We start from the raw sequence: 12602 nt of genomic DNA on the forward strand, positions 1-12602 counted from the left end.
ACGTGGCAGCAGCAGGAGGCCCCATTAGCTAAAGTGGTGCTTCAGGTTAAGAACAGTTTCAAGTTAAGAACGGACCTCCGGAACAAATTAAGTTCTTAACCCGAGGTACCACGGTAGTAGTAGTAATATTTGTATCACTCCCATCTCCCAGCCACTCTGGGCGGTTTCTAGCATATACAGAAACATGATAAAACACAAAACATTAAAAACTTCTCTATTCATGGCTGACTTCAGATGTCTTTTAAAGATGATATAGTTGCTTATCTCCTTGACATCTGATGGGAGGGTGTTCCACAGGGTGGGCGCCAATACCGAGAAGGCCCTCTGCCTGGTTCCCTGTGCCTTCACTTTTCACAGGGAGGGAACTGCCAGAAAGCCCTTGGAGCTGGACCTCAGTGGGAAGCTGAGTGTTGGGGGTGGAGATGCTCATTCAGGTATACTGGGCTGAGCCCGTTTGGGGCTTCAAAGGTCAGCTCCGACATTTCGAATTGTGCTCGGAAACGTACTCAAGGGTGCTGCCTCTGACTTGTCGATTCCTCCTTGCCTTTTCCATTTTCCAGGTGGAATCCATTCCCAGACAGGCCAGAGCAACCAGCTGTCCCTCGGAAACGGCGACGCATCTCCGCCGCTGACAGAGGAATCTCTTCCTCCTTCGGTCGGTCCTTCTCCAGCAGAGCTGGAAGACTCTGTTGACAGCAGCACCCTCCTCGTACCTCCCGACACGCCCTTAAGTGAAAGCCCGCCGGCAGAGACACTTTCAGGCAGCCTCCACAGTCACTGTTCTCTGAATACCATTGTATAAAGGAAAAATTGGGGGGCGGGAGGGGATTGGAAAAAAAGAAATCTTACTGCCGGTCAGAAATAAATTTTTGAGCAACTGTTTGCACACCAGATGTACAGACGGACACTAATGGACCGAACTTCAGAAATAAGCTCCGCTCCTTGTTTCTCTTTCTTTCTTTTTCTCTTATTTAGGACACTACTTTTATGTTCTAGGAAATCATGCGTCTTGGCTGTTGCTGTCATTTTCTAGCCTGGTTGGGTTGCCCTCTTGAAATTTTATTTTATTTTTGTTTTTTTAAAAAAAGGATTATGGAAGCTGCACCTTTCTCACTAATGATGGGAAGAATGCAGAGGATGTTCTTTTTTTTATTTTTCTTGAACAACAGCATCCCAACTCTTTGTTCGCAAGGAGGAAGAAAAAGCACGGATAGCTTTTTGTCGCCTGGCCTCTTTCCACCTCCCTCGTGAATCGCGGGAAAGGAAACCGCGAGCTGTACATTGGATGGAGATGTTTCTTGAATTTTGTGGGGACGGGGCTACAGGAGCTTGGGAACTCAGAAGCGGTTACAGAGAGCCTGCCTGTTGGAGAATCTCTTTTGTCGCCCTGAAACGCTCCCCGGCCGCAACTCAGACCTTTCCTCTTTGAGCACAGAAGATTGGATTTGGGTGCTGCTTGTTGGGTGTCCCTTTGAACAGAAGGCAGAACCACAACCCCACCGTCCTCCTGGCAGATAGAAACATGAGCCAAAGAAAAAAGAGGCAGGTAGCCATGGATGTGCAGCTTTTGATTGTCATGTTCCTTTCAACACTGCCACGGAGGAGGGACTGCGAGGTTTAAAAAAGGGTTTGATGGATACTTGGCTGTTTCCTCGACGTAGCGCAGTGAGATCCAAATGTTTTTTTGGGGGGAGGGCAAGGGGGACAGTTTGCAAACACTTGCTTCCTTCTCTGTGAAACTGCAAGTCCTGTACAGCGGCTCTTTTAAACTCTGTGACCCGCAATGCAGTGGCTTCTAACAGGCATTGTGCATTTTTAAGGTTCTGGGTTTGGGGGATGAAATGGTGCCGGTGACTCCCTAAAGCTTCAATGAATTGGTCCAGTGTCATCAGGTTTCACGCCCCCCCCCCTTTCCACTCTTATTTAATTCTGGGTTTTCATTAGAATTACTTAGATCGATGTTAATTTTACACCACTGGGGGGGTTGATCATTGAAGCCTTAAGGTATCATTAAAAAATTAGGCAACCCTAGAGAACGATAGGCTTTTTGGGTGAGGGTGGAGTTTAGCACAGCAATGAATATTGCGTCCGAGCAATAGCCACTGTTGGCGTAAGTGGGATTGGGATTGAAAGAGTCACTAGGCAGGTGGCTGGGTTTCTTCTTTCCTTTTTCCCCTCCCCACCTTCCCCCTTGGTCCCCGGCGCTTGACAAAAGCCGTCGCCAGTGAACATTGCTGGAATTCATGACGAACCCGAGTCGGAAGATGTGTCTTGTACAGTTTAGGTCATGACGCTCAGGGTGTTATTCTCCCCTGCGAAGTTTTGTCTCCAGTTTGAAAGGCAAGGTGTGTTTCGTTCTAGAGAGCTTGTAAATAGCGAGGACGTTTCCGAATTGAGCCGAGAGGACGCCTCTCGTCGCTAGCTGGTTTCCTTTTAGAGAGGCTGGCCAGGCGAGGAGGTGGTAATCTCCATCTTTTCACTGATGTGTTCCTCTTACCTTATGAAAGGCAGGAAGCCTAGAGGGACAGGAAAGGAACATGGAGTGTGTGTGTGTGTGTGTGTGAGAGAGAGAGAGAGTGAGAGAGAGAGAGAGAGAGCGCGCGCTACTTTCCCACTTGCTGACCAGGCTAGTTCAGGCCCCAACTTGTCAGGGTGCCTCTCCATTTCACCTGCATTGCATTGGGTGTATTCTCATATGCAATATTTTGCAGGGGTCTTTTCTATTTTTCTACACTAGGATTTGTGATAGTAACCACCACGTGGGCTGTGTTTAAAGGAAGAGGGCAGGCTTCATTACGCAGAAGGTCCCAATCCCCGACATCTCTGGGTAGGGCTGGGGAAAAGGAGCCCTCTCTGAATCCCTGGAGAGCTGCTTGCGCATCGGGAGCCGATGGTACCCACTCGGCAAGCCATTTGCCCGAGTCTGTATAGGGCAGCTGCGAAGAGCCCCTGAAAACAATCAGCACAAGCCGATGGAAGACAATTTGCAGCGCGGCAATCACGGTCCTGTCCAAGCATGTTAGATAATCATTGATAAGAGGATCGCCTTTCCTCGAGGAGCGTTGCAGACACAGCCCTTCTGGCGGCATAGGATAGGCTCATACAGTTACCCTCCTGTGCTCTGTGGAGTTGCCCTGGGTGTGTGTGTGTGAAACTGCAAGGAAACCCGTCTTGTAATAGGATTTTGTGTAACAAGCATTGATAGGTTGGCGGAATGGGTCCCCCCTCTCCTCCCTGTGGTGGCCGAGCCAGACCCGATGGCTACTGCAAGGCACGGCTTCAAATGTGATGTCCTCCGAATGGTTGCAGAAGTTGCCTCGCAGCCGAGGAAAATCTGGTTCCTGGATTTCTTTCACACCCACACCCAGGATGTAGTGCAGGACAAGAGGGAGTCCTCCTTTATTGAGAGGACTTGCAGCTCCTTCTGCCTCTCAGCTGCGAGTCCGGGTGTAGCTGGACTGCTGTGGCCACAGGTACGTGTTCTGAGTTGGATGATGCTGAGCGTTTCTGAAGTATGAGAAATAAAAGCGGGTTTTGTGCGTTTTTAGCACACTCATAAGTTTTATACATTGTATGTACTGGCTTCTTGAGTTTTGTACGTGTGTGAGAGTGAGTGTTCAGGGTGCTGAGTATGCCTGCATGTACTGCCGCATGCGATCTTAAGCAAAGCAAAGCAGAGTAGAGTAGCATGAGATAGGAACCAGTTCTCCCCAGGCTGCAGAGCTGGCCCTTGGATTCGTTCTGCAGCAGGTGGGTCTGGGCCTAAGAGCGAAGTAAGATGCCCAGTCCCTGAAGTCCTTCAATAGCACAGCTCAGCTGGGATAACCCAAGCGTTTGAACTGATCGCCACATGCAGCCAGTCCTCAGTGTGTTATTGCTCGGAACTGCCCATGCTTTGCAGCAGGTCAGTGGAAGGTAATACTGTACAGTCATACCTCGGGTTAAATATGCTTCAGGTTGAGTGTTTTCAGGTTATGCTCCGCGGTGACCTGGAAGTAACGGAATGCGTTACTTCCGGGTTTCGCTGCTTGCGCATGCGCAGATGCTCAAAATGACATCACGCAGAAGCAGCGAAACGCGACCCACATACGCGCAGTTGCGTGTTACATTCTGCTCAGGATGCGAACAGGACTCCGGAACGGATCCTGTTCGTATCCAGAGGTACCACTGTACACAAAGCTATTAAGAGTGTCCCTTTGAAGGCTTCTGTCCCTTTCCCGGGTGCCGGTGTTTATTTGTTCTATTAGCCTGTGGAGATCTTTTAATTTTCTTCCTGCGTTCCTTCTCGGGGCGTTGCCAGAAAGACTAGCCTGGAGAGCAGAAGACTGAGAGGGTGAGATGAGAGCCACCTTCAAATATCTGAAGGGCTGGCACATGGAAGATGGAGCGAGCTTGTTTTTCTGCTGCCCCGGAGAGGAAGACTCGAACTGATGGATTCAAATGGCAGGAAAGGAGATTCCGGCGGAACGTTAGGAGGAACTTTCTAAGGATGAGATCTGACAGTGGAACAGTCTGCCTTGGTAGATGAAACAGAGGTTGGATGGCTGTCTGTCAGGGATTCTTTAGCTGTGATTCCTGCATTGCAGGGGGCTGGACTAGATGACCCTTGGGGTCCCTTCCAACTGCAGTTCCATAAGGCCTAATGCAGGTGCCATAGTAAACTGCAGAACCAATCTGCAATGCTCATCAGTACAGTGGTGCCTCGCAAGACGAAAATAATCCGTTCCGCGAGTCTCTTCGTCTAGCGGTTTTTTTGTCTTGCGAAGCAACCCTATTAGCGGATTAGCACTATTAGCGGTTTAGCGGTTTAGCGGCTATTAAAGGCTTAGCGGCTTAGCGGCTAAAAGGCTATTAGCGGCTTAGCGGCTTAGAAAAAGGGGGGAAGCGGGGGGGGGTAATCGGAACACTCGCAAGACGTTTTCGTCTTGCAAAGCAAGCCCATAGGGAAAATCGTCTTGTGAAGCAGCTCAAAAACGGAAAACCCTTTCGTCTAGCGAGTTTTCCGTCTTGCGAGGCATTCGTCTTGCGGGGCACCACTGTAGTTCTTGTGTTGGGGTACATGCCCCCCCCGGCACTACAGGCTTCTGCATCTTGCAAATAGCCCAATTGTTGTTTTCTTTTCTCCGTCTATTTTAATACTGCTTTGCCCCATTTTTTAAAAAAAGCCGATGTCAGCAGTAAAGGTTCTGCATATCTTTCCACAAATGTCTGATTGAAGCTATTGATCTTTAACTCGGATATCAGAGCATAAATGTCTTTAGCGGTTAATATTGTAGCCACAGGTTCCATGTTGACCAAATGCTTGGGAGTGGTGCAGGATGGAGGGCAGAAACAAACACACCGACAACAACAAACCTTTTAAAAGCCAAACTCTTAATTTGAGACAAATAGGCCTCTGCTATGAATTTCAGTTTATTAAAACAAAGTCTATTTTGGGGTTTTGTTTTGTTTTTTGCTATCGAAATGACGCATCCCTCTGCTTACAAGCTGCCCTTTGCAAACCCTCTTGGGCGTGCGGTTTGTGCACGAAGGTATTTTTTTGTGTGTGTGTGTGTCTCCCCCCCCCCAATTCAACGTACACAAAACAATAGTCTTACTTTGGTCTGGAGGGAAGAAACTTCTCATCGGTTCTGGGGACCCATTGCATGTTTGGACATAGGCTTGGTTGACTTCCAGTTCATGTCTCCTCCGACCCCCAGATGTGGGTCTTTGTGTTTGAAAGAGATGATTGTGTTGGGTTTCTGTACATAACACTCCCAATACAGCGAGCAGGGAAGGCAGACTCCCGGAAACCTTTGCCGCACAGTGTCAATTTCAACAGGCCGGCATGCGGTTGTGGAGATGGGGAAGAGAGACAGGAAAGAGCACTTAATAGACTGCGTGCCCTTGGCCAAATTAAACCCCAGCTAACGTGAAAAAGTGAAGGCAAGCCAGCAGCAGCAGATGTGTTCAGAGGTGGATTCCTTTCCCCAGTTTTAAGGGGATTTCTCCTGGTAGGCACAAGGAGCCAGTTCGCACTGGCTGAATTTCAGCCCCTCTCATCTTTTTATTATGGGGAAACACCAAGGGGGAGGTCTCTAACTCTGGGTAGACCCAAGGTTTGCTTGTGAAAGATCCAAGACTCACCTCCTGACATCTCCAGGTTGCAGCCAGTGTAGACCGCAGGTGAGAATCCTGTGGTCTCAACAGGAGTTGGGCTCCATGAACATCTCAAGATCCTCAGGCCCTCTTCTCCCTCTCCCCCTCCCCCAGCGTAGACAATTTGTGAGCCAGACGGACCAATGATTTGAGGCAGCTTTCTGTGTTCGAATCTCTTAATTGTCACGCTTCTTTTTCTGACAGCTGGATGCTAGACTTGCTGTTTGCTTGGGACATGCGTATAAGGCGACAAATGAGACACTTGCTTATTAGCTTCTCGGAAAATCACTTTTAGCCAAGGCTGTGTGTCTGCAGGACTCCCCCCACCCCGTGTTGTTGATTTGTGATTGGATGTCACTGTGGCTGTGTGTGCGTGCGTGTGCGTGTTTAAAAAAAAAAAGATTTTGATATTCCATGAAAATACTATGTAGAAAAGAAATTTGATACTGTAATAGTTCGGTCCCTGTGACATTTTTTTTTTAAGTTTTAATGTTTTGATTTATTATTATTTTATTTTTTAGGAGAAAAAGAGGGTGGGATGGGATGACACTAATCTTTTATTTTTCTCAAGATGCTGTGAGAGACATTTCATCCAAATGCCAAATAAATCGTGTTCTGTAAAGAAGGCCCTGTCTCTGTGTTTGTTTGTGTGTGTGTGTGTGTGTGTGTGTGTGTGTGTGTGTGTGCCTCTCTCTCTAAAGGGAGGCAGTGGACCTCCCTAACTTTTTGGAGTTCCCATTGTGGTTGTGGGATCTTTTTAAAGATCATATTTGCCAGGGGTTCCTGCTCCTCCTTGCTTTAACCCCACCCCATCCCTTTACACCCCATCCCTGCCTGGTTCCTTGAAGGCACCCCATCCTCATTGCTCCTCTGTGTCCGTCACTGCTTTTCTTTAAAACCACCGTTATAAAACCTGCCTTCTCTCCCTGTCTCTGACTGAATGCAAATCCAGGATTCTAGTGAGGCGCTGCAAACCTTGCTGTGGGTGCTGTTGAGTAACAGTGATCTATTTATCTATCTTGCATTTCATCCATCATGAAATTCACAATGGCGAACCCTGCATTCCCATCAGGCCACTGACCTCTCCCAAGCCTGCTAAAGCAGCAGTGAGATTATTACACCAAGTAATAATATGAGGCTTGTTTATAATATTCACTTAAACAACCTTAAGATATCAACGACTTCCCTTCCTCTCTTTCCATGGTTCATTTTGCTCAACATAAACCCCTGCATATCTTATTTAAACCAAACTATTCAGTGTTCCATTATTATACCCATCAAAACTTAATTACGCTGTTGAATTTATCTTAACACTGCCCACGTTTTCAAATAAACACAATTTTCCTCCATATATTCAATAAACAGTTTCCATCCTTCTTTAAACGTACGTTCTTCTTCTCTTATTCTGTATGTTAAGTCTGCAAGCTGCGCATATTCCATCGATTTAAATTGCCAATCTTCTTTAGTCTGGACTTCGCTCTCTTTCCATTTTTGGGCTAATAAAACATGGGCCCGCAGTAGTGGCATCCATAAATAACCTTTTCCGACATCTTGGAATTTCCATCTGAATTATCCCCAATGAAAAGGACTCTGATTTTTTTTGGGGGGGAGGGAACGGGGGACGGACGGACACTGATCCTCAACCTATGCTGCCTTGTTGGAGAAGAAAAGACTAAGCAGTAAAGCCTACACACATCCAGAGTGGAGTCCTAAGACAAATAGATGGCGCCTTGTATTCCTTCATCCCAGCAACTCCTGCAGTCAAGCTGGTGCCAAATGTATCGCTCTGCTTTGGATCACATCAGCAAGGCCGGGGGGGGGGGTTCCCTTGTCTGGGCAGCTCAGGACCTCTAGATATGCTGCCCAGGTATGTACCTGGGGAGGTGGCTTCGGTACTGCTAATGTAGCAGTTTGGCTTTACCCCTGGAGGCACGCTCCATTTCTTGAGGCAAGATGGATGCCAACAACATCCGCAGTCAAAGGAAGTGTGCCTCTAACAGTTGCCAGAAACAGCAGGAGCGGAGAGTGCCGTTGTACTCGTGTCCTGGCAGGCTTCTTGCAGGCATCTGGTTGGCTGCTGTGAGGATGGGATACTGGACTAGGTGAGCCTTGGTGGCGCTGTGGTCTAAAACACTGAGCCTCTTGGGCTTGCCGATCAGAAGGTTGACGGTTCGAATCCTTACGACGGGGTGAGCTCCCGTTGATCTGTCCCAGCTCCTGCCAACCTAGCAGTTCAGAAGCTTGCCAGTGCAAAACAAAAAAAACAAAATAAAAACAAAAACAAACACACCAGTGCAAAAAAAAACAACCAAAAAAACACACACCTGTGCAAGTAGATAAATAGGTACTGCCGCGGCGGGAAGGTAAACGGTGTTTCCGTGCATTCTGGTTTCCATCACGGTGTCCCAGAAGTGGTTTAGTCATGCTGGCCACGTGACCCAGAAAACTCTCTGGACAAATGCCGGCTCCCTCTGCCTGAAAGCGAGATGAGTGCTGCGACCCCATAGTCGCCTTTCACTGGACTTAACTGTCCAGGGGTCCTTTACCTTTTACCTTTGGGCCCGATCCAGCTGAGCTCTTAGCATTTGCATCACCGGACACACAAAAAAAGTGTGTATGCACCAGACAGGAGCAGCAGCAAGATTAATAGGGTTTGAAGATTTGCCCATGATTAACTGATCAAAGGGGGATTAGAAAAACTTAACTATTCATTCTTACTCTTGGGACGCGTTTGAAAAAGCAGAAGGCACATTCTTGGATTCCCTGCATCCCAACTGCCAAAAAAACCTGTGCCATATAACCAACGATGTCTGGAGGGAAGCAGAATTGTTACCAGCTGGGTATTTCCATCTTTCTGCTGTGTTTCCTAAAGATTTGATTGTATGGTTCAGTTTTGCTACCATGGAGAGTTCCCTCAGTACCTTTTCCTCTCCTGCAGAGGGCAGTAGCTGCAAGCAAAGTTGTTCCTATCCCCAACTAAGAGCATAAAGCTATTCAGACACAATGTCTTAAACCACTAGGATGATACTGGTTTTCAGATGGCAGAAAAGCCATGCAATTAAATTGAACAATGTTTAAAGCCCTTGTGAACTAGTTAGTTAGCTGCAGAATAATTTGCATTCTGGGTTTTTATCGTTGCACATAAGTGCCTGCCTTGCTTTTCTCTAACAATTTTTATTTTATTTTGAAGGAAGATTTTAAAAAGACTGCCTTTCAGATGAAGCCTTCAATGTGGCCACCTTAACAAAAGACGTGGACTCTAGCAATTGACATAAAAATTGATGGACATTTTATTTTTTTTGCACCGCCAGCTAAAAACAGAAGTAAAAGCCGCAGTGAAATAAGAGATGGTTGCAATAACATTATCCATTAAAAGCCTGGCAAAGATATCTTAGATAAAACTGGAGATATTTAGTGGATAAGTAATATCACATAACCCTGAAATTGTATTCCGGTTATGTGGGGGCAGGGAACAATTTTGACTGAAAACGGAGGGTTGTATTTCTTTTTAAAGCTATTCAGAGTAGACCCATTGAGATGACCTGGAGCCATTCATTTTGGTGGGTGTACTCTTGAGTATAGCTTGACTAAATAGAGTTGGTTACATGTAGAACTGGCATTCTTACAGGTGCCACAGAATACATGTTTTGCATCTGTAAAAGTGGCTGGGGAAACCAGCATGATGGGCCAGGTATGAATTTATTTTTATTTATTAATATTAATAGTATAATAAAAAATATTTTAGTGGGATGGCACTTTTACTCTTTGGAACTCCCTGCTTCTTGACACAAGTTTCTTTGCTATATCTTTTCCAGCTGCTGCTGCTGCTGATTTTTTTTTTTTTTTGGGGGGGGATACACCTAGGTAGAATGTTGACATGTTTGAATCGGTTTTTAGTTTATTACCGTATTTTTCGCCCCATAGGGTGCACCGGCCCATAGGGCGCACCTAGTTTTTTGGGGGGCGAAATAAAGAAAAAAAAATTTATTCCCCCCCCCAGGCGCGGGGGCTGGTTGGGCTTCCCCTGACCCTAGACCCCAGAACAGGCTGCTCTCCGCAAGCCGTGGGAGCCCGGCAGGAACTCCCGCGGGCTCCCAAGGCTTGCAGATAGCTTCCTGAAGCCTGGAGAGCGAGAGGGGTCGGTGCGCACCGTCCCCTCTCGCTCTCCAGCCTTCAGCGAAAGCCTGCATTTGCCCCATAGGACGCACACACATTTCCCCTTCATTTTTGGAGGGGAAAAAGTGCGTCCTATAGGGCGAAAAATACGGTAATTTAAAATATATTTTGGATATAGTACAGTTAAGCAGTATATAGGTAAAGGTAAAGGTACCCCTGACCATTAGGTCCAGTCGTGGCCGACTCTGGGGTTGCGGCGCTCATCTCGCTTTATTGGCCGAGGGAGCCGGCGTACAGCTTCTGGGTCATGTGGCCAGCATGACTAAGCCGCTTTTGGCGAACCAGAGCAGCGCACGGAAACGCCGTTTACCTTCCCGCCTGAGCGGTACCTATTTATCTACTTGCACTTCATGCTTTTGAACAGCTAGGTTGACAGGAGCAGGGACCGAGCAACGGGAGCTCACCCCGTCGCGGGGATTTGAACCGCCGACCTTCTGATCGGCAGGTCCTAGGCTCTGTGGTTTAACCCACAGCGCCACCCGCGTCCCTACTATATTTCGTTAAATAAATACGACATCTCTTAGCGGCTACCAGGCTCCAGGTTTTGTGCTGCAGTGAAGTGGACAGTCCAAAACCCTCATAGGTTTCATTGGCTTAATAAGAAATAACTTGTACGTGTAAATCAACCTTTGCCAACCTAAAAATATAAGGAGAGCCCGGCTGGATCAGGCTAATGGCCCATCTGGTCCAGTATCCTGTTCTCACTATGGTCCACCACCAGATAGATCCCTCTGGGAAGCCAGCAAACGGAACCAGAGTTCAAAACATGTTTTGAACTGCAGGCTTTCTCATGCAAAACTCTGCCATGATACCAAATGTTCACATGTTGCAGTTCTGCACACAGACGGGGCTGGTTTTCTCCACGCCATCACAAACATTTGTTTTTATTTTGGATGTTTGTGGAGGCATAAATCGCCCGATCTGCTTCAGATTGTAGAGCCAATGCAATCTTTGTCCCGTCTGTCCTGGATATCAGGATTTCTATAGTTCATCTGACTGGCAAAAGCTGGGGGTTACAGTGCTTTGTTTACACACGGTTCAGAGAAGGCACATTTGCACGAAACAGAAAAAGGCCAAGATGAAAGTATTTTAAATAAAAATGCAATCAGTTGACCTGGATATTCAGAGCAGAAAGGAAACAGGCTCTGGTCCCCGTTCATTAGCTGCTGCAGCAAAAGGTGCTGAGAGATTTACCAGGAAAGAACATCGCAGCAGGAGGAAGATTAGCTTTGGCCACAGTCTCCAGCCAGAGAAAGAACAGCAGCAAGGCGCTTCCCTCTCCACCTTTCTTGCAAGAGAGAAAACTCAGCTCCAATTGCTCCGGGATTGCAGAGCTGATGTGGTGCTGCACGCTCTGGCCCCATCCAGTTTAAGAGGCTAAGGCGGCTGTTCTCCCTGTGCCTTTGGAAGAACATGTCAAGGAGAAGACCAGCTGGACCCAATTCCATTGGCCACAGAAGGAGCAGCAGCAGGGAGCTTGCTTTCACCACTTGGGTGTTTGTGTGTCAGGGAACAACACTTGGCACTACTCTGACTTCACTTTCTGCGGAGCAGAAAGGAATCGCTCTCTGGCCTCTTGCATCAGTCTCTGCACTTGGGGTACCTGGGTCGTGTGGGTTTGGGGTTTTCATGTAAGAGCCTGCTGCAGCAGGCCAGTGGCTCACCTAGTCCAGTATCCTGTTCTCCCAGTGGCCGACCAAATGCCTGTGGGAAACCAGCAAGCAGGATTTGAGCACTAGGCTGCACTCCTTTTCCTTAATTTCCATCAGTTGGTACCCAGAAGTATTGCTGCCTCTGACCATGGAGGCAAAGCATAACCATCACAACTAGTAGCCAGTGATAGCTTTTTCCTCCACGACTTTGCATCATCCTCTCTTAAAGCCATCCAAGCGGGTGGGCATCACTGCCTCCAGTGGCAGTGAGTTCCGTAGGTGAACTATTCATATAAAGCAGTAGAGGTTATTGTTTGAGGTATTGCAGTTGATCACAATCCACCTTGAGAACAGTTTGATCGCCACTGTTAAATCTTTCCAAATAAACAATTAAAAGCAGCCTGCTCGTCTTTTTTTTCTTTTCCTTTTAAAAGAACTGAACAATCAAAGCCAACTGCAATTGAGATGATGAGCGGCCCTGTAAACAAGTCCAAAATCCCAGGACAAAACAGTTCCTTCAGCAGGAGCCTTTCTGCTGCTGCTCTGAGCTGCTGTGGCTGATATCATCACGCTGTCTTGCAGGAATCCAGAGATGTCATTGTGGCCAGCTGGCAGAGCAAAGCGCTCCTATGAATC

At 47.4% G+C, this 12602-nt stretch overlaps 1 protein-coding gene across 5 annotated transcripts in view; it reads left to right on the forward strand.

Moving 5' to 3' along the window:
- DGCR2 (DiGeorge syndrome critical region gene 2) overlaps positions 1-6519 on the forward strand; it is a 64710-nt gene extending 58191 nt beyond the window's left edge. For 4 of the 5 annotated variants that reach the window (XM_081174954.1, XM_081174951.1, XM_081174953.1 and 1 more), the window contains 2 exons: positions 561-4694; positions 5043-6519. In XM_081174954.1, the coding sequence (XP_081031080.1) occupies positions 561-802 (242 nt within the window). In that variant the 3' untranslated portion in view covers positions 803-4694; positions 5043-6519. The remainder of the gene's footprint in view (positions 1-560; positions 4695-5042) is intronic. The other variant, XM_081174952.1, reaches the window with a different exon arrangement.
- Positions 6520-12602: the final 6083 nt, after the last annotated feature.

This window comes from Podarcis bocagei, assembly GCF_964188305.1.
Source record: "Podarcis bocagei genome assembly, chromosome: 16".
Lineage (NCBI taxonomy): Eukaryota > Metazoa > Chordata > Lepidosauria > Squamata > Lacertidae > Podarcis > Podarcis bocagei.